Source organism: Saccopteryx bilineata, chromosome 6 (genome assembly GCF_036850765.1).
Source record: "Saccopteryx bilineata isolate mSacBil1 chromosome 6, mSacBil1_pri_phased_curated, whole genome shotgun sequence".
NCBI classification, from domain to species: Eukaryota; Metazoa; Chordata; class Mammalia; order Chiroptera; family Emballonuridae; genus Saccopteryx; species Saccopteryx bilineata.
This window is the reverse complement of record NC_089495.1, coordinates 32,952,825-32,976,645: the sequence shown is the minus strand read 5'-3', so window position 1 is coordinate 32,976,645 and position 23,821 is coordinate 32,952,825. Positions and strand designations below refer to the sequence as shown.

The following is a 23,821-nucleotide window of genomic DNA, read 5'->3' as shown; positions in this document are numbered from 1 at the left end:
CTCTCACGCACACACATGCACACACACACACACACACACACACACACACCCTGGCTGATTTTACAGTCAATCTTTCAAAGTGCAATTTGTCTAGGAAAAGCCAATGTGAGGCCCATGTGGATTTCAACCAATGGCGACGCAGCTGGTGCTGCTCAGCCAGTCTCTGGTCTGTATTCTAATGGCCCATATCTTTATCAGGGAAATGTTGCTTCTCTGAACTTAAAACTTCTCATGAAGGGTCCCCAGACTCACAGGCAGAGGAGGGGTCTGAGCTGAGGTGTGAGGAATCGCCTTTCTCCAGGCCTGGCAGGGAGGGAGAGAAGGGGTGTAGGTGAGGCCTCTCACCTGTCCCGGAGCACCTGACTTCCGAGCAGCTGACGTGGGTGCCGGTCCCCGGGCAGGAGCTGGGCCGCTGCCTTAGGTGGGAGGGCAGTCTGCTTTGGACCCCCCAAACCTGCCATGGGATTCTGGGTCAGAGGGCGGGGTCTCAGGGTTTAGGGGCCTGGGTTTGGGCTTCCTGCCCTCCCTCACCCTGACCTGGGGAACATGGAGTCCAACCTGCAAGGGACGTTCCTGCTGAACAACGCGCCGCTGGCTCAGTTCTCAGAGGTGAAGGCCCCCATGTGCCAGTACTCCATGCAGAACTCCTTCTACAAGCTCAGCCCCCCGGCGCTGGGCCCCCAGCTGGCTGCCGGGACCCCCCACGGCATCACGGACATCCTGAGCAGGCCCGTGGCCACGCCGAACAGCAGCCTGCTCTCCGGCTACCCCCACGTGGCCAGCTTTGGTGGACTGGGCTCCCAGGGGGTCTACTATGGCCCCCAGGTGGGGAATTTTTCCAAGGCTGGGAACGAGTACCCCGCCCGGACCCGGAACTGCTGGGCGGACACGGGCCAGGACTGGCGCGGCGGGCGGCAGTGCAGCACCAGTGAGTACAGGGGACCCCGGGTCGGGGGGGGCAGGGGTGTCATAGGGGACACTCGTAGTGAGTGCAGCACCAGTGAGTACAGGGGACCCCGGGTCGGGGGAGCAGGGGTGTCATAGGGGACACTCGTAGTGAGTGCGGCACCAGTGAGTACAGGGGACCCCGGGTCGGGGGGGCAGGGGTGTCATAGGGGACACTCGTAGTGAGTGCGGCACCAGTGAGTACAGGGGACCCCGGGTCGGGGGGGGCAGGGGTGTCATAGGGGACACTCGTAGTGAGTGCGGCACCAGTGAGTACAGGGGACCCCGGGTCGGGGGGGCAGGGGTGTCATAGGGGACACTCGTAGTGAGTGCAGCACCAGTGAGTACAGGGGACCCCGGGTCGGGGGGGCAGGGGTGTCATAGGGGACACTCATAATGGACCGCACCTGCCGCCCACCTCTCCTCAGTCTCCATCAGAGAGCCCGATTCAGAAGCTCAGACACCTGGACCCGTCTCCCAGCTGCATGTAGGGCACGACTCTCCTCTCTCTATCCCACCCCATCTTGCTCGGACAAGGTGTCCTGCCCCCCACTCCCTACCCCGTACCAGCCGCCACCTCAGCTGCCCTGCTAGGGGGCCTGGAAATCTCTAGGTCTGGGGAAGACCACGTAGCCTACCCCTGCCTAGCGTAGGGTCCAGCAAGCAGCTCACCGTCCTTCTCCCACCCAGAAACCACGTCTCCACTTCTTCATCCAAAGCGGGCAAATGCTGTCCCCAGTGAGGAGAAGTGGCCACGCATCACCTTCCCAGAGAGCCCACTCACGCCCCGGCACCATTCAGAGACACATAATGCGCACTGAGCCCATTGCGGTCCCACCTGTGGGCCCGGGGGCTTGCTTCTTACCATCCTCCTCAGGGTGTCTGGCAATAGTGGCCACGACAGCTGCCTGGCCCCCCAGGGGCAGCTGCCCAGCCACATCCAACTCGGCTGTAGCTGTGGTGGGGGCTCTCCTCACCCTCCCCATCCCCAAACTTGTTTTCAGAGAACTGGCCCATCCTGCTAGTCAGGGGCTGGAGGAGGGGTAGGCCCTGCACAGACAGGTGAGGCTCACCTGGGAGGCAGGGAGGGTGACAATGGCTTCGAAAGCCATCGCTATGCCATGATCAGGGGTGGGGCAGGGGCAGAGGGAGCCAGCACTGCTGTCCGGACGTGGGGCTGCCCACTGCAGTAGGGGCGGCCAAGGAAGCCCACAGCACGCAGCCTCCCTTCCGCTGCCCGGCTCCAGGGGGTCGCACTGCCTGGCAGCCCAGCCCTTACTCAACCTGAAACACAGCGAGCCCCCTGGGGGTGAAGACCCCATCTCTTGGAACCTATTTTATAACCTGATTTGGGGGGTGCTTCAGGCCTCAAGCAGTCTCCCTCCCAACTCCACCCCCCTCCCCCACACACACCTTCTCCACACGCCTGCTCTTCAATCCTGGTGCACGCACATCCACACAGGAAAATACCTAAGAAAGTCAGTGGTTGAGTTAACAAAGGGAGAGAGGACTGAAGGGGACGGTCTCTCGGGAGGTCTCTTTCTGTGACTCAGTTTCTTTACTTAGAACATGAGGAGACAGGACATGGGCCATCAGGCTGCACTGAACAAGGTCCGACAGGTGGGCATTCTGCTTACCCCGAGCCCCACCGCCTTCCAGCCCAGATCCTTCCTAACAGGCTGCCTGGGCTGGGCAGAGGGTCAGGTCTGGGGCCTCTGTGTCCATGCTGTCCTGTGGGGATGACTCCCAGGCCTGGTGACAAGGGACAGCTGTAGCATGGGGCTTAAGTCTCTGGTTCCTGGAGACCCAGGAAATGGGATCCCAAGACTAGGAAGTCAGGAAGAAAAGAATCTTCAGGTCCCTCAGGCCCTAATTATTGGTAAAAGGTGCCTAATCCATTTCTTGGTGTCCCTGAGACCAAGGGGAAACTGCTTTTGCTCCTGGGAGGAAGGTAGAATCACCAAGTAACAACATTACCCAAAAAGGCACAGTCCTGGTGGGTCCCTAGCTCCCTCTGTCTCTAAGTAGCTGTAACCTGGGGCCTTCCCACCTGGACATGGCAGAGGTCAAAGTCACTGTTCTCAGAATGTCAGGAATGCTGCTCATGTCATGACCTGCTCCCCCCCCTGCCCCCAACCTCAGTGGCTTCTCTGTAGGAGGGAGCTGGCCCCGGGGGAGAGGCAGTGCAGGGCCTCACTCACCCTGCTAACCGCACTTGTCCTTCCCCCGCCAGCCCCGGACCCCCTGAGCGACAGCATCCACAAGAAAAAGCACACTCGACCCACGTTCACCGGGCACCAGATCTTTGCCCTTGAGAAGACCTTTGAGCAGACCAAGTACTTGGCTGGCCCCGAGAGGGCAAGGCTGGCGTACTCACTGGGGATGACCGAGTCGCAGGTCAAGGTGAGTGTGTGGGAGAAGGTGTCTGCCTGGCAGTGACACGCCTGAAGGACAGGATGCCACCTCATGGAAGAGAGGTGGCCTTGCTCTCCCAGCAACCCCCAGCTCTCAGTGCGGGGTCTCCTGTTGTTTGGACACTGCCTACCCACCCAACCCTAGAGATGATGATAGTTACCTTACCCAAAGCATGGCTGTCAGGACTGAGCCCTATTTTGAGAGCCTTATTTGTAGCATCTTATTTAACCATCACAGTAACGGTGAACTGGCTATTACTATTCATTTAACAGACAAAAGAACTGTCTCAGCTGAACCTCTTGCTCAAGGTCACCTGGGTGGTAAGTGCAGGTTTGGGAGTCAAACCCAGATCTGTGGGACTCCGGCCTCAGGCTTTCCCCTTCTCTGCAGTCTGGGACAGAAATTGCAAGAGGTGATGACAGCCTCTGGGCCAGGTCAGGGCTGGATTCAGACTTGTTCTATTAGCCAGCAGAGGGAGCTGGCCTTGGTTTACCAAACTTGAAATTGAAGGCAACACCTTCTCCTCCTGATGCCCATCCAAACGAAGTTCAGATGGGAGACCGGATGTAGGAAGCCTCAAAGACCCACACAAGGGTCACTCACACAGTTACACACCTGAAATCAGTAAACTGGCTTTTGCTTCCTCAGGTTTCTGGAGGCAACTTGGGCAAATTTGATGCCAGATCTCTCCTGAGGGACTTTGGGTGTGGGGGCCCCCGAAGAGGAAAGTTTTGAGCCCATACAGCCCGGCTCTGTGACATGGCAGCGGGTTTAAGGGTAAAGGGGAGGACAGGGGAAGGTGGGACTCACTTCTAGCCCACGCTCAGGGCCCGGGGTCTCCAGCCGCGGGCCGCCCTGCAGCCTGTTGATCAGCCCAGAGTCAACTCTGCGGAGAGAAAGCTGACCAATCTGGAGGGAGGCAAACAAGGTGGCTCTTACGTATTTTTCTGCTTTAGGTCCTTTTCTGTGCTCTTCACCCGTCTCAAGCATTGAGAATATATTATTTTTATAAGTAAGAGGGAAATGTTTAATGAAGGTCAGTGAGAGACTCGGGAGCGCCTGCGTGCCCTCACCTGGGCTAAAAAGCCTTCCCACCTGGGGCCACCGCACCCTCCGCCGTGCCCAGGTGGCCACGGGAGGGTTACCGCTCAGCCCAAAGCGCTGCTGCGCTCACAATATTTATTTTTTTATTGCCCCCCCTCCACGAAAAACGTAGTGTGAATATTTACAGCTTAATCTACTATTGAGCCATTTATTGACTGTAAAAATAAGGACTGTGTACGCGCCGCCGAGTGGAGTCACCTCCTCAGAGGCGCCCCGTGCGCGCGCGCCGCGTGTGTGCGATCCTCGGAGTCTCTCTCGCCCCAGGTGTGGTTCCAGAACCGGAGGACCAAGTGGCGCAAGAAGAGTGCCCTGGAGCCGTCGTCCTCCACGCCGCGGGCCCCTGGCGGCGCAGGCGCGGGCGGGGAGCGCGTGGCCTCGGAGAACGAGGACGACGAGTACAACAAGCCGCTGGACCCGGACTCCGACGACGAGAAGATCCGGCTGCTGCTCCGCAAGCACCGCGCCGCCTTCTCGGTGCTGAGCCTGGGCGCGCACAGCGTGTGAGCTCGCCCGGGCTCCCCCGTGCGGCCGGCCGGGCCCCGGGGGGCCGCCTGCCGCCTTCCCCTCTCCCGCCGCCGGCGCGGGGGGGCTGGGGCGCAGCGCTCACCTGGGAGACCGATGAGGAGGAGGGAGGGAGGAGGAGGTCAGGAGGAAGAGGAGGGGACAGAGGTGGTGGTGGAGGAGCCCAGCCTGGCTAAGAGGGGAGGGAGCAAAGAGGGAGCCGCAAACTGGTCCTTAGACCTGGCACCCTCTCTGCCATCTTGCACCTCGGGGCACCCGGGCCTTGCCCTGCCAGCCCTGCAGAGTCCTAAGAGCACAGGTAGATGAGAGGGACCCAGCTCCGCAGCCAGGGAGCTGGCTGTGGGGTCCCAGACATGCCACCGTGATCCTGTGGGGGCTTCCCCCCGGGAGGCAGCTGGCCTGAGCAAGGGGCTCCCTTCTGCTCTGGGCATTGGGAAGCCCGGGTCCCGGTCCTGGGCCCAGGGCGGCTACTGGCTGGCCGCGGAAGAAACGATGGCATGTCTAGGATGGTCTCCTCAGACCTTAGGATGGAAGGATCACACTTGAGGGGCCAGAGCCAAATTTATGACCCACTTGGAGGAAAACCACCTCCGGGAGGGGAGATGGGTCCCAGCGAAGAAGAAACACCTGAGACACCCAAACGCAAGGACACACCCCTGGGGAAACAGTCCTCCTGCCTCCTCTTTGCCCAGGGTGGGGATTCCCCCAGACAGGAGACAGGAAGCCCCCCACTCCTGGGAAAGAGGGAGGCTGTAGGCAGAGGCAGAGAAGAGATGAGAGAATCCTTGCGGCTCAAGCTGCGCCCCAGAGCCTCCACCTGGGCTTTACTGGGGGCTGACACAAGGACTGCGGGGAGAGAGGGGAGGGACAGCAGGCTGAAGAACCCCAGAACTCCCTGCTCCACCGACTGGGGTGCCTGCGCAGAAGGGGCAGGCTTCTACAGGGAGGAGCTGCACCAAGGGCTTGCATGGGACCTGGGGCCCTTCCTTTCCTCGGACCCCCTGCAGCCTGGCACTGGAGCTAGTACTGAGGGGGCACTGGCCAGCAAGGTGGTGTTTTTCATCCCAGGTGATTCAGCGCTACCAGCAGGTGGGAGGGCTGGGGGAGGTGGGTGGGGCTGACCAGACAAATGCAGCCCAAAGGGACCAAGCGTTTGCCCATCTTTACCGTCTTTTAAAAAATAAAGAGTGAAAATAAAAGTCCCAGAAACGTCCCCATGGCTCCCGTGTTTCTGTAGAACTGGCTGTGGTATCCATGCCAGCCGTGAGGGCCCTCCTCAGAGTCGGACAGGCTCTGGGGCGACACCAGTGCTCTGGGAGGCCTGAGGTTTGGCATTACGTTGGGCAACTTGAAATCTCGTTGGTATATGCCAGGCACAGTCATCTGTGCTAAGTGCTCTGGGGAGGGTTTATTTGGGTTCCTGACCTCCAGGAATTCATAGCCTAGTGGGGAAATGATCTGTTTGGGGAACTCTGTACCACATGGCAAAGAGAATGGGGGGGGGGAGGAAATAAGAGCACTAACATTAACTGAATGCCTAATTTCTCCCACGGTGAAGGCGTGGATTATCCCACTTGACCCCACAAGGAAACCTGGGAAGTGAGTATGATACTCATTACATAGACGAGAAAACTGAGACTCAGAAAGAACCTGAACCAAGTCACAGAAATGGGACGAGGCAGCCTGAGCCCTCACATCTGTTTGCCCTGCCACAAGGTTGCAGCCCCTCGCGGCCTTTTCTGTGAAATGAAAGCTGGAGTGAGGTGTGAGGTCAGGACCCTCCACCTTCAGTGATCACTGCGAACTCCAACAAGGCCTAGGTAGCTAGCAGTGGCCTGCCCTCTTTGCTGTCCCAACTAGCCCTTCAGCCTGTCCCTAGGGCCCCAGGGCAGGAGAATCTGGTTGGTGGAGTCAGCCTGGAGTGGGAATGAGGGCGGGAGGAAGACCCCAGCAAGGAAGCTGAGGCACCGGCCTTTGATAATAACCCTAGTGCACCCGGATGGCAGGATGACACGACAAGAAAATGTCGACTGCTCTGAAGCTCCAACCCTAAATTTGCGATGATGCCCACATGTGGCCTCTCTCCACGTAAAGTGCGAAGGACCTGAGAAGGCAGCTTCTAAGAATCGAGCACCATCTCTGTGTGCTCCTGGTCCCAAGCTGCACTGAGGAGCCCTCTGCTGACAGGCGTGTCCTGAGAGGGACCTCGCTCCAGCAGGCTGGACAGCAGCCTGAGGGGACCACAGACATCCCCGGCATAGCCACAAAAACGAAAAAGCCTCAGAAGCTCAGGGAGCTGGGAGTGCAGAGCCATCAGGCAGGTCTGGAGAGAAAAACCAGTAACCAAAAAATTGTGCTCATTTGCCTTGGTCATAAGCATATTGTAATCCTAACTGTTCTGTTACAGCTGTGATTCTTGCGTGTCTGATGCAAGTCGTTTGGGGTCAGTATTAAAATCAAACCTGGGAGAAGTTTCTCCCTGGGAGACGTTTGTTGAGCTAAATAAAACTTTCTCTAATCAAAGTTCCAGGACACCGGCCACTGGACCCTGTGGCTCAAGGACTGCAGCCTTCCCAGCGTCCCTCTCCCTCACGTCTGTCCTAAGCACAGGCACCAGCCTGGAGAGGCAGTGCCTCCCGCTGTACGCATTATCCTGCTCACGCCTCATCAGGAGGGTAGAATTCAGAGCTTGAAGGCAGAGAAGAGCCCAAGGTGAATGGCCCCATTTCCTGAGGGTAATTTAGAATGTCTTGCCCTCTGCAGATGTGCACATGCATGTGTATGTGTGTACATGTATATGTGAATGTATGTGCGCATGTGTGCATTGCTAAAGAGTAAAGGCTATCTCCGTCCATCGTAAAGAAATCATAAGACAAACCCCTTGTCTACGTCTGGTCATACAAGGGACTCCTTGTATATACTAAATTAAACAAAACTTTTTAGATATTCATGCTTCCTGCAACTTCTCCCTACCCCATCACAGACTTCTCAGGGATGACAAAGGGGAAGAAATCAAGTCCCAGACTCCCAGTAGCCATCAGGCCTTGCTCTGAGAGGCAGTCCGGTAGGCTCCACAGACAGACACAGGTCCTGCCACACTCCACAGCCCTCACCTTTGTGGTTCCAATGTCAGAAGGACTCGGGACATGTCCCCAGGAGCAGCAGGGTGAAGGTAGGAAATGGCAGTGTCACACCAGGTGTAGAATGGCCAATCCAAAAGGAGCTGGGGCACTGAAATCCCACTCTGGCGACCCCTGCTCATGCTCAGGCCATCCCTAGGGTTGGAGTCTTGGCTTGCAGAGGGCGTAGAGCAGGGATCTCAAACTCGTGGCCCGCGGGCCGCATGCGGCCCACCCACCAATTTTGTGCGGCCGCAGACTGGCCCGCAGACTAATCCACGAAGTTTGATTAGTCTGCGGGCCTCACAAAATTGGTGGGCGGGCCGCGAGTTTGAGACCCCTGGCGTAGAGGAATGCGTGGGACAGAGCTCAAATCCTGGCCCCACTGCCGTGTCCCTGGGTAAGTTATTTCATTTAACCCCTGAGCCTCAATTTACTGTAAGACAGGAACAATTATGCATAGCTTGCAGGGTCTCTGTAAAATGAGAACTAATGAGTGTGCCTGGCATATCCAGTAGCTGCTATATTATTCCAAGAGGGCTTTGGAGGCCAACGGTCCCGAGTTGGAATCCCCACTTCACCAAGTAGTAGCTGGGTCATAGTGACCAAGTTAGTAAGCCTCTTGAAATCCAGTTTCCTCATCTGTACAATGAGGCTGATCACCAACTGTGCAAGACTAAGGCGAAGATTAGATGAAATCACCTACAGTGCTAGAACTGCGTGGGCACTCACACAGGCGTGCACTCTCTGCTTGCTGCTCCAATTCCTGCCCCAGGAAGTGGCAGGGCCAGTTCTAAACTGGTCTTCCCAACGTGGGGACAAGCCATTTGCTTCTGTGAGTCTTCAGGCCCCACAGGACTCGCTGTCTGGGAGGTTATGGAAGCACTTGTGTGTGACCACATTAGTTTACCTGTAAAATGCCTGAGACCTGGGATTCTCGAGCAAGGAGCCCAACCAGATGTGGAGGGCTGAGTTTAGCTTGCAGATGTGTTTCTTTGGGGGTAGAACAGCGCTTTTACAGTAACTTCAGCAGGACTTCAGGCAGGGAAGCCTGGGCCAGTGAGTAATCCGCACCACTTCCATGACACGTCCACTTCCCTGGGCTCCTCACACTGTCACCTGCCCCGCCCCTAAAGACATCCGGGTCTGTACATTCTTCTAACGCTTTGATACACCAGCACGTGGACCAGCTGCGCCAGCAGCAGTGGCCTCCCCCGGGAACTTGTTGGACAGGCAGACTCTCGGGCCCCACCTGAGGCCTTCACGGCAGCGTGAGATGGAAAGCGGGTGTGACGTGTGCACATGTCTGCACACGGCTCCTCTTCTCAGAGCGCAGCACCTGGCCCACGTGAGCGGCCCAGGAAACGTCTCTGGACGGTTGTAGATGGGTGTCAGTAGATTTATAGCATTTGTGACCATGTATCGCACAGTTGGAACCTGGTTGTGAGAAAAAGTCTCTGAGGACAAGAAAGTAGCTGGCCCAGGGCACACCCTCACTGCTCTCCCAGGCCAGGCGGAGCTGTCTCGGGGACAAACCAGATTCAGAGAGGCCCAGAGCCAAGGCACAGGGAAGCCGCTGCTAACAGCCGGCAACAGCAGAGAACGGAAGTTCAGAAGCACAGCCCTTGGTGGGTAGGCATTTGGTAATGGGACTGAAAACCAGCCTAGGTCAGAGGTCTGTGAGGACAGCACTGTGGTTCATGTCCATGATGACATCCCAGAGCCTTCAGAAATATTAAACTGGGTCCTTTGCCTCCTGCATAGGATTACCAGAAAAGCACATTTTCATTGGGAAATTATTTTCTTAGAACAATTCAATTCACTCCCTGATGGTGCTCAGATAAACAAAATACTACCTAATAAAAAAATCTGCTATTCTGATTGTTGGGTCATGTCATTTCGGTTTGGTCAGAGGTTGGGCTGGGAGTTTATGGAGGACTCTCATACAAACCTTCCATGGAAAGGATTTCCACTACTCGGGGGGCAGAGGTCATAGGAATAAGGCTAAGGAGTCCCCTATGGTCACCTTGCCCCCAGGGCCCAGAGCTCCAACAGGACCCATTCGGCATCAGGTCAGGGTGCCAGAGGCATTTGTCTGCTCCCTATAATGTAAGAGGTCCAGAGCACAGGGAAGCCTCCAGGGCCCTCTAAGAAAGGAACTCCTTCTAAATGCACTGTTCACATTCATTTCTCTTCCAAAATCTATGTACAATTGAGGGGCCCCATTTTCCAGATGAGGAAGCTGAGGCAGAGAAATGAACTGATGCACCAGGTCCAGGAGTCACAAGTAGTGATTCTGCTCAGTTTCACAGTCCACGCCCTCCTCTCACTGCACTGCGGCTGTGATGCCCACATCTCCAGCCGTGATGACCACGGCTCCAGCCGCTGCTGGTGTTGCGTCCTGCTGATGTCCTATATAGGGGCTTTACTTAGCTCGTTTGATTTTCAAAAGAAGCCGCAATAAATAAGCACTATTGTGTTGCCCATTTTATAGCCAAGGACACTGGGACTCAGAGAAGCTAAGTGACTTGCCTTATGTCATACAGCTTAAATCAGTCCCACTGACTCAGGTGCTTCCACTCTTAACCACCATAAAGGGGGAAAGAGTAAAGGCTGACTTGAAGTAAGCCTGGGCTGTGAACTGTTTAAAAAGAAAGTTAGGATTATATGTGTTATACATTAAAATCCATGTCATCAATGTGGGAGGTCTGCTCTTGACTGGCATGTGCTCGTTGCTGGGAATGCAAACTCAAAACTAGCTCCCAGCCCCTGATTCTCAGTCTAGAAGGAGACAGGCCAGCAAGAAAGAAAGGCAAAGCGGTGCTATTAGTGCCATGAGGAATGTCTTCACAGGGAGAGGGAGCCGCCAGGAGGCAGCGGTCAGGAAAAAGATAGGACTTAGCCTGACCAGGCGGTTGTGCAGTGGATAGAGCATCGGACTGGAATGCGAAGGACCCAGGTTCAAGACCCGCCGAGGTCGCCAGCTTGAGCGCGGGCTCATGTGGTTTGAGCGAAGCTCACCAGCTTGAGCCCAATGTCGCTGGCTCAAGCAAGGGGTTACTTGGTCTGCTGTAGCCCCCGGTCAAGGCATATATGAGAAAGCAATCAATGAACAACTAAGGAGCCGCTACGAAGAATTGATGTGTCTCATCTCTCCCTTCCTGTCTGTCTGTCCGTCCCTATCTGTCCCTCTCTCTGACTCCTCTGTCTCTGCCATAAAAAAAAAGATAGGACTTAATTAATGGCGATGTACCTTAACAAAAACGCACCTCACAACTGACTCATAGCTCATCAGAAGCATTACATCCTTTAACATGTAGGAAGGAGCACCAGCATGAAGCAGCTTTCATCTATAAGAATCATTGTGTTGGCCCTGGCTGGTTGGCTCAGTGGTAGAGCATCCGCCTGGCGTGCAGAAGTCCCGGGTTCAATTCCTGGCCAGGGCACACAGGAGAAGTGCCCATCTGCTTCTCCACCCCCCCCTCCTTCCTCTCTGTCTCTCTCTTCCCCTCCCGCAGCCGAGGCTCCATTGGAGCAAAGATGGCCCGGGCGCTGGGATGGCTCCTTGGCCTCTGCCCCAGGTGCTAGAGTGGCTCTGGTCACGGCAGAGCATCGTCCCCTGGTGGGCAGAGCGTCGCCCCCTGGTGGATCCCAGTCGGGCGCATGTGGGAGTCTGTCTGTCTCTCCCCATTTCTAGCTTCAGAAAAAAAAAAAAAAAGAATCATTGTGTTGACACCACCTTAAATTCGGAATGTATGGAGTTTGAATGAAAAGCAGTGACCGAATCCCCATTTGAAACTCTATCGTGCTCACTATGACGGTCTGTCCACTTCCCTGTACGTTATCCCATCTGATTCTCAGATAGACTAGTCACCAGGGTTTAGCCCCAGTTTCCCTAAGAATAAACTGAAGCTTAGAGTGCTGAGGACACCGACTCAAGGTCAAACTTGTCTTCCAGCTCTAAGCCCAGGGCCGTGTGCGCTCGGAGTGTATAAAGACCCAACGCTACCGCGGGCACAAGGGGACCAGATGAAATCCTGTCATCAAAGACACACTGATCAACGTGTTGTGGCGCACGATCACAGCCATCTTATTTCTCTCGGTGTGGTGTCTGCTGCTCTGTAATTGACTGTCAGTGTCCCTGGACGGAACAGGCATGCCACAGCTAGAGATGCTGCTGTAGGCAGTGTCCCATGCCTGCCTGAGGACAGGACTTAGACATACAGCCCCCAGGCCCTTCCGGATATTCTGATTCAGTTGGGTGCGGTATGACCCTGGGATGTGCCTGGTCAACTAGTATCCCTGGGCACTGGCAGTGGACAAATTTGCCAAACTGATTTAAAAAACCCAACTCAACTTGTTCATAAAGACCTTCATTGAGTTCGGCAGCTTTTATTTCCTCCCCGGGTGACAAAGATTCAAAAAGTCAGGGGAGCCTGACCTGTGGTGGCGCAGTGGATAAAGCATCGACCTGGAAATGCTGAGGTTGCTGGTTCAAAACCCTGGGCTTGCCTGGTCAAGGCACATATGGGAGTTGCTGCTTCCAGCTCCTCCCCCCTGTCTCTCTCTCCTCTCTCTCCCCCTCTCTCTCCTCTCTAAAATGAATAAATAAAATAAAATAAAAATTAAAAAAAAAAAAAAAGTCAGGGGAGGCAGGCAGTGGGGGTGGAACAAAGCTGGAAAGGGTCTGGATCTTCTTCCCAATGAAAGCGGGAGCGATGGCAGGACCCCTGTAGCTTCCCACGGCCACTGGGCGTCAGCTCCATGGCGTGACACTTGCGGGAAGGTCTAACATAATCGCACCTCCAAGGGCTCTAGCGAATTTGCTAAACCACTGCAGCTATGTTCTAGAAAAGAAAGCAACATTGGGCTTGCAGTTCTAGCACTGCTTTGACTGGGACCATCGCATGCCAGGGTGGCAACAGCTGGGGCAGAGGGGTCTGTGCCTACGCTGCGGGTAACTCTAAAGTGCGGTGCATTGCTCCGTGAATGGCAGCTTCTACCCTGAGAGAAGTAAACAGGTGCAGTGCGCTTCTGTGGTTTGGACTTGCTTGGCACTGATCCTTGCTTTCTTCCGGTAATGTCAACCGGACTTTTCTAAAGAGGAACAACCTTCCTGCCATGTTTGATTGATCTAGTGTGGGCGGGCTAACCCCACCCCCAAATCCAAAAGTAGATGAATGACACAGTCCTCGGCGAATCAGTGAATGTCATCTCTATAGCATGTGATGGGTTAGTTCAGGCCTCGGCTCAATTCCAGCCAATGAGCCAAGGGCCCAGGTTGCTCTCAGTAGCACCTGTCTTACCTCTCTGCCCAGAACTCTTTTTGTCTGTCGCAGCCTGTCTTGGCTCTGGGAGGGGTACCTTCCCAAGAAGGAAGCCAAAGGGAAGAAAAATAGATCTGAGAGATGGACAGAGAGCAGGACTGAATTGGTGCCATGGTTTCAGGCCCAAACTCAGCCAGGCCTGACCTCCCTAGTCGTTTCAGGAGACAGTGGCACTCTTTTGTCTCGAATCTGATTGAGTTGGGTTTCTATCATTTATAACTGAAAGAACACTAATAAAGTAAAAAAATAAATGTTTTTGAACCGAATTAAAAAAACAACAACACAAAAAAACCCTGGTTTGCTTATAGGTTGGCCCCACAGGGAGCCACAACACAGGGACATTTGGGAGCAGGGGAGCCACCCGGGGTTAGAATTTCCCAGAGTTCCTTCCCGTGACACCATGACCTGAGAGCTGACCTTTCTCTCTTCACCGTCCAGCCCTCCTCTCAGCTCAGATGGCCAGGTTACAGGGGACCGCCCTTCGCAACACACAGGGACTGGGTGAAACGACCCCGCCCACCCCCAGTGTTTATTAGTTCTGAGTCTTTGTCAACTTTCTGATGAGAGCAGCACCTGGAGTGACCCTGCAGCTTCCTGGGGGGTCTCGGACTCAAGCTGCCTGAGAGGAGGGTCCTGGTCTACCCAGCCTACCCGCAGGGGTGAGGAAAGCCTCGAGACCGGGGTGGCCCAGGGATCTGGGAGAGCCTTGGACTGGACGCCACCCCCGCACCTCTGTCATCTGCCCTTGCTGATCTGAGAAGAGTCCGCAGGGGTGCTGGCTCCTTGCCTGTTAGGCTGTGCCAGACCTAGGGAGTCACACAGCAGAAGCTGCTCCATCCAATGTCACCACATCACGTCCGGGCCCAGCAGTCTCCTGACCTAAGGTCTCACTGTCCTGATGTCCCTCGGCCAGTGCCCCACCTCAGAAGCCCTGGCCTGTCCCCTCCAATACTGTTTGTCTCTCTTTGGGGCAATGAACCAAAGACGGACCTTTCCTGTGGCTACAGCCTTGGGAGCAAATGGGGTGAAGACCCGTACTGCAAGGTAAAGAAGAGAGCTTCAGGTGACAGGCCGGGGGCGGGGCCGGCTGCCCTCCAGAGCCCAGTGTGGTCTGCTGAGGTGTCCTTCTCAGTGATAACACCCTGGGACAGCATACAAATAGCTTACACTCTTTTAAATACTTCTCCCTCCTGTTTCTCCCTGGGGGGAGCACCTGCGGGGAATAGGGACAATGATGTCGGAAGTGGTGGCTGAGGCTGGTCTTCCTGCCCTGGAGCGTTTGCCTGGCTCCTTCCTCACCGTCAGCCCAGACGGCATGCATTCAGAAGCCCCTCATTAGGCCTCTCTTTGCAGGCAAACAAATATCATTAATCTTGGTAAAGTGAGTGAAAGCACATTCACCTGTCCAAGCAAGAGAATTAATGTTGTGTCAATAGGAAATTAGTGTTTACCTCTGGCCTTTACACCTCCCCCTTGGTACAGAAAGCCCAGGGCAGACCAACCCAAATGGAGAGCCACAGTCAGAGGGGAGAGAAGGAACCCACCCAACACAGGTGCAGGCCAAGGGGTGTGCTGGGCAGGGGAGGCCAGGTGACAGGAGAGGCCCTGCCAAGAGTGAGTGCCCCAGGGCAGGGAGAGGACAGGGGCCACCCCAGCCTCACAGGAGGTCAGCGGAGACGGCAGGGTTTCGGGTCAGAGATTCTCACTGGACCGTGAGCCCTAGGGAGACGTGCTCCCCCATCCCACATGATTGCATAAAGTTGACAGGAGACTCCTTTCTCTTTCTGGTACAAGTGACCATGATCTCTCACACCAAGAAGGCAGTGCACGGAGCTGCACAGGCTGGACGGGACAGTGTCGCTAACCAGCGAGCTGCTGTGTATTGAGCACCCACTGACTGCCAGACACCGTGTGATGACTGACAGATCACCTCTAAATATCCCACACAGCAAATATTCTGCCTTTTTCTCAGATAAAGAAGACTGCAATGCAGAACAATTCACTGGGTTAGCCTCACAGCCATACACAGGGAGGAGGTGGACATGGACCCAGGCTGACTCCACAGCCACACCCTCCCACAGCAGGCGAGGTCAAGTGTGAAGACAGGAAGTCTCTGAGAAAGCCCTTTGGAGTCATTCTGCGCTCCCCTCTGCCCCCCAGGAATGCCTCCCAGTGGGAGGGTCAGGGAGAGGCAGGGCTGGGCAGCTAGCTCAGACTGTGAGGGTGTGTGCGTGCCTGTGTGTCCCAGGAAAAGAAACCGAGCAGGCCGATAAGATCTCTCGCTTCCAGAGCAAAGCACCAATTAAACACGCGGCAGATGTGAGCAAATAAAGCTGTGGCGTCCAGAGAGAAAATCAATACTAGATTATATGTTCTAGCCAAATCATATACCAATTAATACAGCGCGGGTGGGGCGGGGGCCGGGGCAGGTGAATCCGGCCAAGTGCAGGGGCTGACTCTCCTGCCCCGCCTTCCCTTCCCCGCAGGCCGGGCCTCCTCCGGTTGGGGGCTGCAGGCCCCGAGTCAGTTCCAGGGCCTGTGCCTGAGGTCTCTTGTGTGTGTGTGTGTGTGTGTGTGTGTGTGTGGGGAGCCCATGCAAATGACACAGTGTGGGGAAGGAGAATAAAAGGAGCTTCCCCTCTGGTCACGGTCACGTGGGCAGCGGGGAGCAGAAGGAAGGAGGGTGAGGTGGGCGGAGATGCTCTGAGAGGTCGAACCCTTAGAAGGGACAGCTCAGACCAGGCAGACTGGCTGTTTGGTGTTTAATTTGCTACAGAATAAAAAAAATAAGGGGCTTGCTTTTAGAAAGTGATAAGAGACTTGGGCAAAAATGGGAACACTGGGAAATAAATTTCTACCCCCGAGAAATGCCACGGATGCCGCTGGTTACTCTGTCCCTGTTTTATTCAGTTCAGCAAGGACAGCCAAGAAGTTAATAATTTTCAAGAGCGGTGATAAAAGCACCACAGGACTGGGAGACTGTGCGGCCAGGGTGGCCCAGAACCTTCCATGGGAGGGCCTCCGGCTCCTACTTGGGGCCAGGGACAAAGCAATATGCCACACTGCCACCTGCCAACAGTGACAAGGGTGGGCGGGCCTCTGGCCCAGGCTGGTGGCTCTGCTTCATCAGCATTAAAAGTGCCAACGTCCAGGGAGAGGAAATCTGGCTGTGGGTGCGAGGGCAGTGACAGGCTGTGCGGTCCTGCCCTTAGGGGAGGACACCGGTGCAGAGCCAGCATGCCTGTCCTCAGAAACCCCTGGGACTCCTGGGGAAGGGAGACCTGAAGCTGTCCGGAAGCAGAGAACAAACCTAGAAGAAAAGGTAGCAGATCAGTGGTGACCAGGGCACCTGCTTTCGTTTCTTCCCCACAAGAAGCCTGTCTGGCCAGGGTCCCTCCGGCACCCTGAATACCTGGGCGCAAGCCCCAGACAGAGGCCCTTTTCAAGTGGGACTCTGTGGGCCAAGGACTGTTGCATGCTAAAGAAAAACGAAATTTGCTAGCCGAATATTTTTTAGACATTTTGCAAGATGCACGGCCTCCCTGACAATTTTTAATGTACTAACTGCCTGGTCCAGTGAGCTGATTAATTGGTGCTGGAGAGATCAATAAAAAACAGAAAATTAAAACAATTTTAAAGTGATTAAGTAGTTTAACACCTGTCTCCCGTCACGTCAGCGCAGGAAGAAAAATAAAGCAGGTGTCGAAGGGGCCTCCTGAAGCAAGAGAAAACAGCGCCTGCCTTGGAGAAATGACAAATCACAGCTGGTGGATCAATCTGAGTGCAAGCGGCCTTCCTGGGGCGCGCTGCCACCGCAGCAGGAGCCGGGGCCCCCCGGCGCCTCCCCCGGCCACTCCTGCGGACCCGCTGCTTGAGCTAGGGAGGCAAGTATCTGTCCAGACCCTGAACACAGGGTGGGAGCAAGGGGAGCCAAAGAACGGCTCAGCCTAGAGTTCTGGACGGGACCAGCTGTGAAGGTACCAGCTAACCTCCTGACCTCACTTCCAGCCATTCGGAGCTAAGTCTGCAATACATAGAGGGCTCTGACTGCAATGAAAATGCATTTTGGGAGCCCTGAGGTCAACAGGAAATAGTCATAGCTCTCTACAATCTCCAGGTCCTCCATTCTGGAAGTTTCAGGTCCCCACCCTTGCTTCCAAGAAAGTCTCTCCACCTGCACCTTCGCTCGGCCTCCTGCTGCTGGGCTATACCTACAGGTGGCGCAGGTACCTGCTGGATGATGGCCCAATGCCTCTTACAAATCCTTTGTGCCTACCTCACTGGTCCCCACCCCCAGCAGCTACCATGAAAGCTGCACAGCAAGTCACTCCGTTCCCATCGCTTTATGTATTTGATTCAAAACCACCCGAAGTAAATTCATAGAGTACAAGAAACTCTGAGGCCAACTTCCCTGCCAAAGTCCTAATGACAAAGTGGAACAAACACGGGCAAGAGAATTGACCGGAAGCAGAATTAACACAGGCTGGTGGTCAAGCTGAGTAAAACATTTCACCAAAGTCTCCCATTTAACCTTGAAGTGGACTTGAATTTTGACTCACATTTTAGAAAGCTGTGCTGTTCTGTGGCTTCCTTGCCTGGGCACAGCACTGTACCACCCTGGGCAGGGGGCGGGATTCAGGGCTCCATGGAAACTAGGCTGGTCCTTAACCAACAGCCTGCACGCTGCGATAGAACGGGCCAAACTCCAGAACACCCCACGTCAATACTCACCTGCTGGGCAGTCACGTTTCCTACTCTTCAGCCTCCTGTCCCCCTTCAAGGAGCCCTGATGCAGCAGCTTTTGACCCCAAGACCAGGACAGAAGAGAAACTCCAAGCAACACCACTGAAACCTTGTAGCAGGTTTAAAACATTTAAAAATGTGACTTAAAATGTCGGACATCAAAGCCCCTCAGCTAAACTTACTAGAAATCCCCATGTTGAAAGACCTTGTGGTGGCACAGTGGATAAAGTGTCGACCTGGAAATACTGAGGTCGGCGGTTCAAAACCCTGGGCTTGCCTGGTCAAGGCACATATGGGACTTGATGCTTCCAGCTCCTCCCCCCTTCTCTCTGTCTCTCCTCTCTCTCTCTCCCTCGCCTCTCTAAAATGAATTTTTTTTTTAATTTTTATTTATTTATTTATTTAGAGATGAGAAGCATCAATCATCAGTTTCTCGTTGCGCGTTGCGACTTCTTAGTTGTTCATTGATTGCTTTCTCACATGCGCCTTGACCGCGGGCCCTCAGCAGACCGAGCAACCCCCTGCTGGAGCCAGCGACCTTGGGTCCACGCTGGTGAGCTCTTTGCTCAAGCCATATGAGCCCGCGCTCAAGCTGGCCACCTCGGGGTCTCGAACCTGGGTCCTTCCGCATCCCAGTCCGACGCTCTATCCACTGCGCCACCACCTGGTCAGGCTAAAATAAATTTTTTAAAAAATTATATATATAAAAAAAAGACCTTATGCTAACATTTACTACACTAAGTATGAATGCAAGTCATCAGCAGTAGCCCAAGTAAGGGCAGGGCCAAGGAGGAGTTCCAACCGGTAGTTTTAATAAAAAGATTTTAATAGCCAGATTTTTCCCCTTTCTCAGCCTTCCCGCTGGGGGTTCTGCTCCTGTATTCACTGGCTGGGCCACTCTGTATTCATGTTTGGGGCCGTATTAGTCTCAAAAGATATCAAACCTTTGCCGCCAACTTTATGCCAATTATCTCTCAAAAAAAAGATTCCCAATGATCGGCTCTTGGCTCACTTCTTCAAATAATCCACACAAATTCCCACAAAACTCAACCTAGTCCATCTCTTGCCATTTCCTGCCACAAGATGTGACTTTTGGGTGACTTGGTCAGGAAGCTAAAAGGTCCAGCTTGTCTCCTGGACCTCATCTGTCTATCTGCCAGAGGGGGCATCACCAGGGAGCACGTCTCAGCCAGGGGAGGGCTGGCCAGCACCCGCCTGCTGCACAGGTAGGGACTGTGCCACCCAGAAGGCAGTGCGGGGCGGGGGCCCAGCCCGGGGACCTCACCACTCTCAGCAGCGAACACAAAGTTCTTGACACGGCGCCCTCAGGCCTGCTGCTGCTCCCTGTAGAGTAAGCCTCAGACTGACGGAGATAAAGTTTCCCTGGGTCCAAGTTCCAAACTCGGCTGTTTTGTTTCTGTTAAAATGCAATTGTTTTTCTCTGGAGTGTGCGGTGACTGCTCGGCGTCAGGAAGATGTATGAAAACCTCCACTTCAATTCAGCATCCCTTTTCTCCCAGACAAACACGGTCGGATTTTAATAAATCAAAGAGCCACACTGTTTAATAAAAATTTATTGACTTACAAGTGATTATTTATCAAAAGACCATTAATAGCCGGTGCTGAAATGATGTGTTCCTGGGTGGTGCTGGGAGACTAAGAGGAAATCAATGCGGCCGGCCAGCCAGAATGCATATGAGAAGCCCACCCCCTCGGCAGCTAGCGCAATTTCACCAACAAAATACACCAGACGCTACCCCCGGTGCAATGAAAAGTTCCCCTTTTTTATTTATCGTTTACAAATGAAATGATCAATACTTTTAATCTAGAGCAAAATTTATTAACTTTCCCATCGGAGAGAGACATATTGACTGGGGGGAGAGGGATGCTGGTGCAACGGAAGATGGATGGCTGGATGGTCGTCTCTTAACCTGTCCAAGAGTCAGTGTGCATGCAGCTGCCCTGCCAGCCCCACACCCGGGCCCCACAGGGCGGGCGCGACTGGGAAACCGAGTCTGGCCACCCTCGTCACACAGGTGGAGGGGACCTATGACCCAAGGGACTCATGTAGCAGGGACTGTGGGAGGCACTGTTCCTCAGACCATTGAGTTTTTGGGCAATTTCCTAGAGGAAATGGGAGGATTTCTAGTCCCAGAAGACCTGGTGGGACCAAGCCCACCACTGGCAGGGTGCTACTGCGAAGGGCTGACACACTGCGGTGTCTGAGGACTCATCACTGGCCTGGTTGGGGAACTCGGGGCTCCCCACCACCTCACATCAACCCTTTTTTTTTTTTCATCTCTGAAGGGCAGCAACAGGAAATGGGGTTTGACACAGTTAAGAACCAAGTCCCAAAGTTGGTTCTACTGTCACAAGGACGTCATCTCAAACTGCTCCTCCAGCTGAGCGTGCTGAGCTCCGGCCCAGCCGGAGGCCTGCTGCTGAGCGTCCTGTGGTGGGGGAATCTGACTAGCCTTTCCAGGAAGTCCCTTCTCTAACCAGCTAGGGGAAAAACCTCAGGTTCAGGTGAGGAAAGCCTTTCTGAGATCCACAATCAAACCCACCTAGGCCCACGAGCACCTAGGGAGACTTTCCCTCCCATGTGGGACACCCTCTGAGCAGAGGCCTACTAACCCCATTATTTGGGAGGAAGCAAATGGTTTTAAACTGACTTCTCTTATTTCTGAACCCAGATGACTTTAGAGCTTCAAGCCAAAGTTTGAACAATAGGCATAAAAAAATACAGAAATTGCAAAGGTGGAAAGGACTTTAGCTGTCACGTAGTCCAAGTCCTAGTTACGGATGAAGGAAGTCACAGAAAAATAAAGTCATAATGGTGAAGGAGACATAGCAGGGCTGGCAGTGGGTCGGAAGCTGGCCAGCGCCCACGCCACTGACTAATGCCACCTGGTGTTACCCTCAGCACCCTCATCACTACTGGGACCACAGGGGCGAGCGCATGCTGTATTTGACACGCTTCTCTGTTGTTATCCCTAAGGGCCGTGACGTTTTACCATGCAAGACCAACTCAGTTATCCCAAACCCCGTGTTTGGACTTAGGGATAACTTGGGGCCTGCAGGGACCCCAATAAATGATGAAGGGACTCCAGTTAAAATGATGGAGCAGTAGGCATGCTTGTACCAAGTACTAAATTAAAATTTTAAGAGATTTTTTTGGGGAGGCAGTATAATTCATATCCCCTCTTCTCACTTGGAGAGAAAAGTAATCCCTGCTTAGTCTCCGCATGTATGTCTTTACCTAGCAGTGATCCTAAACCAGGCTCTTCAGTACTTGATGCCATCAGCAGACAGGTTCGTTGACAAGAATGTGAGAAACATAAAAATAAAATATTAAATACATGTGAAGACCATGGAATAAATGTACTGATTAGCAGAAAGCTTTTTTTTTTTAAAAGGGGAATTTAAAAAAAGACCTTGGTCTTCAAGATCAATTTTTAAAGATCATTCCAGAGTTTTAAAAGACTGTAAATACCACTTCTTATAAAGGCTGATAATCACTGTTTACTCCTGAATACTTGGTAAAACAGTTCATAAGAGGCAACAGCGTTGTTATCTGAGAGGAAGACATGTCCCACTGGCTGGCAGGCAGGAGACGGGCTACCAGGGAGCTCAGCAGCAGGAGGGCGGGAGGGCAGGAGGGCGGGAGGGCAGGCCACACTGAGCCAGGCAGGGCCGAGGACCCCGTACTCAGGAGCCTCGGGGGCGGAGCTTCCTGCCACCTCCCCAATCGCAGGCCGGAGGGCAGCCTTGGCGAGGTGACCCTTACCACAGGAAAAACCTTGAAAGGTACAGTGGCTGTGCCATGCGGGGGGGGGGGGCAGGAGGAGACGGATAAACGGAGGGGAGGCACCTGTCCCCACAGGTCTGACATCAGTGGGCCCTGGAAGCGAACTGCAGGGGGCAAGGCTGCGAACCGTCTTCAGTGAGGGTTGGCCGGAGGCCGGAGCCAGTTTCCTCTGGTGGCAAGGAAGCCCACGGGCATGGGATCCCCACTGCCAGTCCTGCCCTCACTGGCCCTCCCACGGCCTGCGCTCGGCCTGGCCCGTCCTCACCGACTGCCCTGCCCTCGCGCTCCTGCTCCCGCCTCAACACACGGTGCCACGTCACACAGCCCTAACCCCCAGGCAGCCGTCTGTGCTGGGAACTCCACATTAACAAGAGAGCCCCAAGCAAACGTCTGAGAGGAGCCTTTCCCTTCTGCACAAGACCATTCCTCACCCCGACTTCAAGCAGACACCCTCCAGCCCCAGGGCTACTTCAGTATCTTTGATAAGAAATAGGTGCTTAGGGGCTACATCTGGGGGAGGAAGAGTGAAGGGAAAAACCCCTCTATTCATTCACCGTCAAAGACAATTTTATTTACTCACAAAACAGCTCCCAAGCCCGGGCGGCAGCACAGAGCTCAGACCTGCCCTGCCCCATCTCAGGGATCTGCACTCACAACAGGAAGCGCCACTGTCCTTCACTCCCAGTAGCACTCCAACCCCAACAACCCTGTGAGGTAGGTATCACCACCCTTCCCCCTCCTGATCCAGGTGATAGACGGGGAAACTGAGGCACCTGTTAACAAAGAGCAAGTCATACGGGAGTTCGGGGTGAGCCCTGCAGTCTGAACGTGCAATGACTCTTGGCCCCCACCACACACTAGTCACTGATCCACGCAGCCTCTTCCCACCCCCTTCGCGGCTGCAGGAGATAGTAAAACTTCCTTCTGCTGAAAGCCCCGCAGACAAGGTTCCTTCTCATCAAGTCTGCAGAGCCCCAGGCTGGGGGTGGGGTGGGGCCGGCGGCCAGTCCCTCTTGCAGTGCCTCTCCTCACAAGTGAGTGGTGGCCCCAGCCCCAGCCAAGGCCCCGGCCCGCGGGCGCAACAGACCCACGTCCTACTGGCCCAGGACAGGAGAGTGGTTGCTTCTTCGCAACCACTTGGCCTGTGTGTGCACAAGTGGAGAGCTGACTTTAATGGCATTCCTCCAACGGACTTACTGTAAAAGAAACAAGAAGGCATCTTGTCCTGGGCAGCAACACCAGCGGTGCTCACTTCAGCCCAGGGACCAAGCGGCTTGGAGAAGCTGGCATCCCGGACCCAGCGCCCGAAGCCCCGAGTCTAGGAGGAACGCGGCAGCGGGGGTGGGGCGGCACCGACAGCGGCTCCTGTGTAAGGACGCTGGGCTCAGCGGCTCCTGTGCGGGCGCGGCTCACGACCGGCTCCTGTCCTCATGGTTTCCAACAATCATCTTGCTGTACAGCTTCTGCTGCTCTTCTTTGAATGTATCCTTCACCTTCTCCCTCTTCAGACCACCATCCCTGTGAGACAGAGGCTGCATGTCACAGTGAAGAAGCGTCCTGCCCACCCTCATGTCACAGCCAGACGCACATGCTGCTCAAAACCCAGGAAACTCCTGCAGAAAGAGTCCTCCACGCCCCTCTCACCAGGATCCGCACAGCCGCCGCCCCAGACGTCTGGGACCCACCTTCCTACCTCAACACTCTCAGTGCTGCCCTGGATCAGAACCCACCCATCTCCGCAATGCTCTGTCATTGCTTAAGCCTGTCAAGGAGTTTATAATTCTTTCCACACACATTCATCCTCACCTTACAAAAGACACAGCAAGTATTCTGGCATT

At 54.6% G+C, this 23,821-nt stretch overlaps 2 protein-coding genes and 1 long non-coding RNA gene across 7 annotated transcripts in view; 1 reads left to right on the top strand and 2 right to left on the bottom strand.

Annotated features, from left to right (window-relative positions):
- Positions 1–203: 203 nt before the first annotated feature.
- NKX6-3 (NK6 homeobox 3) lies at positions 204–6,182 on the top strand. 4 transcript variants are annotated; one of them, XM_066235188.1, is made up of 5 exons: positions 204–928; positions 2,512–2,565; positions 3,179–3,348; positions 3,633–3,680; positions 4,729–6,182. In XM_066235188.1, the coding sequence occupies exons 1-5, from the start codon at positions 547–549 to the stop codon at positions 4,966–4,968; spliced, it is 894 nt and encodes a 297-aa protein (XP_066091285.1). In that variant the 5' UTR covers positions 204–546; the 3' UTR covers positions 4,969–6,182. The 4 variants fall into 4 exon arrangements, with proteins under 4 accessions (XP_066091285.1, XP_066091287.1, XP_066091286.1 ...); XM_066235190.1 differs by lacking the exon at positions 2,512–2,565 and having other exon boundaries at positions 205–928; positions 4,729–6,180; XM_066235189.1 differs by lacking the exon at positions 3,633–3,680 and having other exon boundaries at positions 205–928; positions 4,729–6,179.
- Positions 6,183–16,436: 10,254 nt separating this feature from the next.
- Positions 16,437–19,569, bottom strand: LOC136309226 (uncharacterized). The gene is made up of 3 exons (XR_010726261.1): positions 19,461–19,569; positions 18,164–18,284; positions 16,437–16,742 (listed from the first exon to the last, which is right to left on the bottom strand). It is a non-coding gene; the product is annotated as an uncharacterized lncRNA (long non-coding RNA).
- A 162-nt stretch (positions 19,570–19,731) lies between these two features.
- The window catches only part of GPAT4 (glycerol-3-phosphate acyltransferase 4), a 42,419-nt gene continuing 38,329 nt past the window's right edge, over positions 19,732–23,821 (bottom strand). For both annotated transcript variants that reach the window (XM_066237955.1, XM_066237956.1), the window contains one exon: positions 19,732–23,501. In XM_066237955.1, the coding sequence (XP_066094052.1) occupies positions 23,393–23,501 (109 nt within the window). In that variant the 3' untranslated portion in view covers positions 19,732–23,392. The remainder of the gene's footprint in view (positions 23,502–23,821) is intronic.